This window comes from Erpetoichthys calabaricus, chromosome 8, assembly GCF_900747795.2.
Source record: "Erpetoichthys calabaricus chromosome 8, fErpCal1.3, whole genome shotgun sequence".
Classification (NCBI taxonomy): domain Eukaryota; kingdom Metazoa; phylum Chordata; class Cladistia; order Polypteriformes; family Polypteridae; genus Erpetoichthys; species Erpetoichthys calabaricus.
In genome coordinates this window covers 122,759,480-122,765,704 of record NC_041401.2, presented here as the reverse complement: position 1 = coordinate 122,765,704, position 6,225 = coordinate 122,759,480, and the positions used below count along the sequence as shown (strand labels likewise).

General features: G+C 36.8%; 1 protein-coding gene across 1 annotated transcript in view; it reads right to left on the bottom strand.

Moving 5' to 3' along the window:
• Positions 1-2,544: 2,544 nt before the first annotated feature.
• Positions 2,545-6,225, bottom strand: part of park7 (parkinson protein 7) — a 31,696-nt gene continuing 28,015 nt past the window's right edge. The window contains exon 6 of the mRNA XM_028807407.2: positions 2,545-2,861. Coding sequence (XP_028663240.1) covers positions 2,701-2,861 — 161 coding nt within the window. The 3' untranslated portion in view covers positions 2,545-2,700. The remainder of the gene's footprint in view (positions 2,862-6,225) is intronic.

The window sequence follows — 6,225 nt, the reverse complement described above, 5'->3', positions numbered from 1 at the left end:
AAATAAGCAAAATATCATATAAAAATAAGATTTTGTTTTTTGGCAGTTGGTTGGTACAATAATATTCCAATGGTCAATCAGCTTAAATAAGACAGAAGGCTATATAATTATCTTGAATTTTTAACAACATGTAAGACTGCAATGTCCCTTAAAGTATTTTCTACTTTTATACTATTTCAACTGAATTCATTGCTCTGGAAGATGAGCTTAATGCATCTCCGTTCAATTTCTCTTTTAAAACCATATGATAAAGCAGTAGGAAAGACATGCTTTAGGAAGACATACAGAAAGATTAGATCATTGCTTCATTGTAGGCAAGTGGCTATTCATTATGCATATTTTCAATAAAACATTACTTAAAGATCTGGTATTTATCATTGATATATTTTTAATAAAAGAAGATAAAAGAAATTATAGATATTATTCAGAAAAAATTAGACAAAAAAAACTTTATTTTCTCCATATGTCAACCTAAATCTCTTTTACACATATTCTGGGAATGTATCTTTATACAAAACTTCTACTTACTAAGGATTTTACCATTAGTGATTTTTCTGTAATATTTTAAAACATACTGCATGATGTTTATTGATCATATTGTGAATATGTGCACAAATTATATTTCAAAAGCCTGATAATCTTTATTTTAGAATACCATATCCATTGAAGTTAATGAAAAATTCCAGCTCCATGCTGGAAATCCTGACTCTCCAACTGTCCATTTTTGCAGATCTTCTTTATTCAGGCTTATGCTACTTGAACTATTGGCTGTATGAATTAATGTTGCAGCTAGCTCTAATATTTCTAACTAGCAATCCTATACTATATGTGACTTCTTCAATGTCACATGGGTGGTGGTTGTGGTTTGATATCTACATAGATCATAGTTTTATTTGTAGACTAGTTCCTTCCCTCCTCTGACTTGGGGATGTGGGTTGGGTGCTAAGCTTAGTTACTTGATTGATGATGGTTTCTGGTTTAGTGTTTGATTTTCAATAATCTATATTTGGAAAACTTATTTAATAAAAACACATTCCTGATGGCGGAATGAAAGCAGGTTTAAGGCTTTAACTTAAGAAAAAATGTTCCATTGCCAGCTAGTATCAACCTAAAATGAAGAATCTAGTTAGAACAAAAATCTGCACATGCTCTTAATACTACTCCTGGATCCATAATGCCCAGTCATTGAAAATGCAGGCACTGCTGAAAACCTGAAAAAGCAGATTTTTGGTGTCGTATAATGTCCAAACTGCCCCAAAAATGGATAAAGGGGCAGGGCAGGGATGTCAAGCAAAAGACCTTTTGAGTTTTAGGGAGGCACAGGCAGCAAGCAGACCAACTGAATTCTTCTAAATATTTAGGTGACACTTTATTATTCGTCATCAGTACAGTGGTTAATCATCTCTGTGCTGTAGGCATATTAGGAGCTTGTGATGTGCAGGTAAACCACTTGGTAAAATACTTGTGAATATGAGAGCCTCATTTAGTCTTATTAAGAATTAAGGATTCACAAACTAGATACTGAAGTATGCACTATTTAAAAACATGCTGTCACCAAAGTGAAGTCATTTTAGTATGCCGTATTACATGGAGATTAAGAACTACTTCATTGATACTTTGTAACTGTTATTGATGACTGGTTATATATAATAGATGTATTATTGGTAATAACTAATCTCAAATGATACCAATTATCATGTATAACAAATGCCACTGTTTAGTGAATTATATGTTTAAATAAAGATATTTGTTAGCTTTTTTAATGGACCTTAGGGGTCACAAACAATGTATGGCTGAAATGAAGTTTCCAATTAATTTAATAAAATGAAATGTAATACAATATTTTGGAGCAGTCCTAAAATAAGAAGACACCTTTTTTCCCAAACCTTTTAGGTGTGCATAAAGTAGAGTGTATATTAAATCAAATACATATTAAAAAAAAGTCTCCAGAGAGAATAAAAAAAGATATATAAATGGATTCAGAAGGTAGTTCCATCTCTAAGACACCCCCTACTGAGGACACCAGTTACCCAGATGGAGTCTATGGGACATGTTCGTTGCCAGTGGACAACCAAAGAGAGCAGATGTTACGAGATTGATGTTGACAGCTTGGCACCAGCAAAACAAACAGTATACTGCTTTATTTTGCCCCAAGCATGCTTAGTATTTAGAAACGCCTATCAAAAGCACCAATCAGAGTTGTGTTGTGTGATAAGGTCACGTCCTTCATAAGCATGGCTGCTCTCATCCTTGAGCAAAACAGAGAGAGGAAGAGAGGCTGAGAGAAACAATGGAATGCTGAATTAGCAGTTCTTCTGTTTCATGTCATCTTGTGCCATTACCATCGAAATTTGACCGCCTTAAGGATCAATGATTCTAAATGTAGCCTAAAACAAATACTAATTGTTGACTGGAGATACTGTTGGAAAGGGCATAAAGTCGATTTAAGCAAAATGTGCACTCTGCCCCCACCCCCAAAATAAATGTGACGGATCCCTTCACAGCAAAACAACAACAAATAATAATACAGTTGGGACTACCATGTCACATTGCCTTTAAATCAGTTTATTCAAAGAAGTGCTAGCAAATCCATAGGAAGCAGTAGAAGTACATGCATACTGTAAGAATTCCAACTATTTTCATACAAGCACGCCCAAGTAAGTATTAATGGTTCACGTGAAGTGAAGATTTGGGCAGAATCTAATCCTTCAACACCAATGGAGCCTTGACCTGATTAGCCATTTCTTTACCCATCAATTCTTCCACAATAGCAAGAGCAAATTCAAAGCTTGTCCCTGGGCCACGGCTGGTAATGATGTTATTGTCTTTCTCAACACGAGACTCTGAATACGTATAGTGATCTGGAGCAGAAAAAAAAGACCAAGAGTTAGCAAAAACTGAGAAATCTTGTGCACTAGTTACATTATTATGATTTTAATTTACTCTGTCTACTTTGACCCATTAACCAATCATAGTGAGGCTAATGTAATACTGTAAGCTAACAGACTGACAAAAATGTAGCACTCAGATGAAGTGCTCCAATTTACATTAAGTCCAGTATACAGAACAAGTACAGTGGAACCTCTAGATACGAGTTTAATTCGTTCCAGCACTGAGCTTGTATAGCGAATTTCTCGTATCTAGAACAAACTTCCCCATTGAAAATAATGGAAATCCAGTTAATCCGTTCTGCACCCCAAATATATTAACATAAAAATCAATTTTCCTAACAAATAACACTGATAAATTATATATACTGTAGTCTACCTTTAATAAATAACACTGGTAAATAATATAACTGATTATTAAAAGAATCAAAACAGGTGTCCAAAGTGCAGTAGAGCATTCAATAAATCTTTAAATAAATAATCCTTAAAACAGTTGTGAAGAGGATGGTTTAAAATACACAAGAATAACAATCCTTTAACACGAGGTTAAAACGTCAAAAGGATGCCGTCTTTAAAAAACAAATGACAACCCCCGGTGCTTCTTCTCTGTTAGCGTCTCACCTGCGGGCTCTGCAACAGGCGAGACACTCTTAATGCAGCTGACCTTCTCTACACCGTCCTGCTTCAGCTGTTTGGCTCGCCTGTTCAGCTCACTGTTCAGCTACACGCGAGCCTGCACTCACTTGCCCGCTCTCTCTCTCTCTCTCCTCTCTTTTCTTTTACTTTTTCTCCCCCTTAACCGGCTCGCGCTTCTCTATATATGCGGGGAGGACATGGCAGCTGCAGCCCATCAGCCACAGGAACAATCATGGATGTGGGCAGTTTCCCACCTGTGCACTTAAGTGAGAAACGCAGACACCGCAGATCGCGGCTCGCAACTGCTACCACGCCCCCTTGCTAAGCCGCGAGCTATACCCACAGCCCGGCTCGTGGCTCGTTACGCGAGCCAATGCTCGTATTTAGATCTGAATTTTTCGCTCATACTTTCCTCGTATTTTGAATTTCTCGTATACAGAGGTGATCGTATCTCGAGGTTCCACTGTAATATGAACAAGAAATAATTCCTATGGGAAAACAAGAACAATTTATTTGTTGGGAATGGAGCTACTTATAAGGTTATTAGTCTAGTATGTTCAAAGCATAATCAATAGGTCACTGCATTTTATTCTTCAAATGGTTAGGCAGCCATGTGATTTTTTTAGTATATTCACATATACACACCCATATACAAGTAGTTTAACTTGTACTGGGAATATATAACAGCTGTGATGTAAGGATTTTTTGAAATGTAAGCATTTGGCACATCTACCAAGCACTATATAAAATCTCCTCTAGGGAGGCAATGCTCCCAACATGGTTTAGAGTAAAATGAACCTGGTAGTCCAACATCTTTTCTCAGACAGCTGCAGACTCGTAGAGCTGCACAAAATATACCTGCCATTCTACTTGTGTACCATTTCAGACTGATACTTAGGTTTCATTAACTGTCATCTCCACATGTGAAATTAGTAGACATCAGCACTGAAGATATTTTGTTAATAGTTTACAGGAATCCAGTCTGTTTAAGCCTAATATAATTGAAGACACAGTCTGCGATAGCAAGCTGAGCTTATAATGAACACAGAAATGACGTGAACCTCTATAATTAGTCAACTCTCAGTCTAAAACATCATTTGGAGTTTCATGAAAGGTACAATATCACTATAGCCAGTGCAATGTGTTAACATGGACAATGTGATTACCGGTCAATTGTGCTGTCTGGTGCAATTGGTCCCATGGGCCTACCTGATATCTCAGGACAAATGCAAAAGTCAGGCTGACCATATGGAGTCTTTCCCATCATTCTATGCAATGACTGTCAGCTCAATCTTTTGCTTTTAGCAGCACTTACGTTCATAGATTACCATGACATGATAATGTTCAGTACTGTACCTGCTTTTTTTGGCATGAATAATGCACAGCTCCCTAGTGCTGGTCATGAATGCAACAAACATGCAAATATACTCATATGTGTGCTTAGCTTTGCAAATTTCTTTTACTGCAGTCACACAAACTGTACCACCTGATGTATACTGTATGTTAACTTTTGACACTGAGAATATATCTACAGGTGCTGGTCATAAAATTAGAATATCATGACAAAGTTGATTTATTTCAGTAATTCCATTCAAAAAGTGAAACTTGTATATTAGATTCATTCATTACACACAGACTGATGTATTTCAAATGTTTATTTCTTTTAATGTTGATGATTATAACTGACAACTAATGAAAGTCCCAAATTCAGTATCTCGGAAAATTAGAATATTGTGAAAAGGTTTGTAGAAGAAGAATGTTCTCCTCGGCACCATGTATTTTGTGTGTTTAGTAAATTAGAATTTTTATAATAACTATTTTTCCAACTTGCCAGTGAGAGACGCTTTGGCTTATGAACTAACAAAAATATGTTATTCCAGGGTTCAGGAGAAATAGTGTCCACATGAATAAAATCTAAGCTGTTTCTTGTTTTCCCTTTCTCAGAGTGAATGTTTCAGGGACAAGGTCACAAGGCTGCAGAAAGTACATGTAGTTTATGCAAAGGCGTCTCTCCTGTGCTCAGCTTTGAAAACACAGATAATGCTTAGCTCAACAGACATATTGTTTAACTTTACTGTTTTGATAAGGATGTTCTTTCTGTCTTATTAATCATGAGATGCTGAAGTATAAAAAACCCCTCCTGGCTTTTGATCAGGGTTCAATTGAGCTTTGCGGCAATAAGTTATACTCTTTTGAATCTCTACTTACTGCGACTCCGAATGAATAAATAAAGAGAATTGAGAAAATATTATCTGTCTGCTTTTCAGTGTGCTTTTTTCGTCCACAGGTTCAATATTGAAGACACCTGGTGCCACACACTAATCAGCTAATTAACTCAAAACACCTGCAAAAGCCTTTAAATGGTCTCTCAGTCTAGTTCTGTAGGCTACACAATCATGGGGAAGACTGCTGACTTGACAAGTTGTCCAAAAGACGACCATTGACACCTTGCACAAGGAGGGCAAGACACAAAAGGTCATTGCTAAAGAGGCTGGCTGTTCACAGAGCTCTGTGTCCAAGCACATTAATAGAGAAGGACAAAATGTGGTAGAAAAAAGTGTACAAGCAATAGGGATAACCGCACCCTGGAGAGGATTGTGAAACAAAACCCATTCAAAAATGTGGGGGAGATTCACAAAGAGTGGACTGCAGCTGGAGTCAGTGCTTCAAGAACCACCACGCACAGACATATGCAAGACAT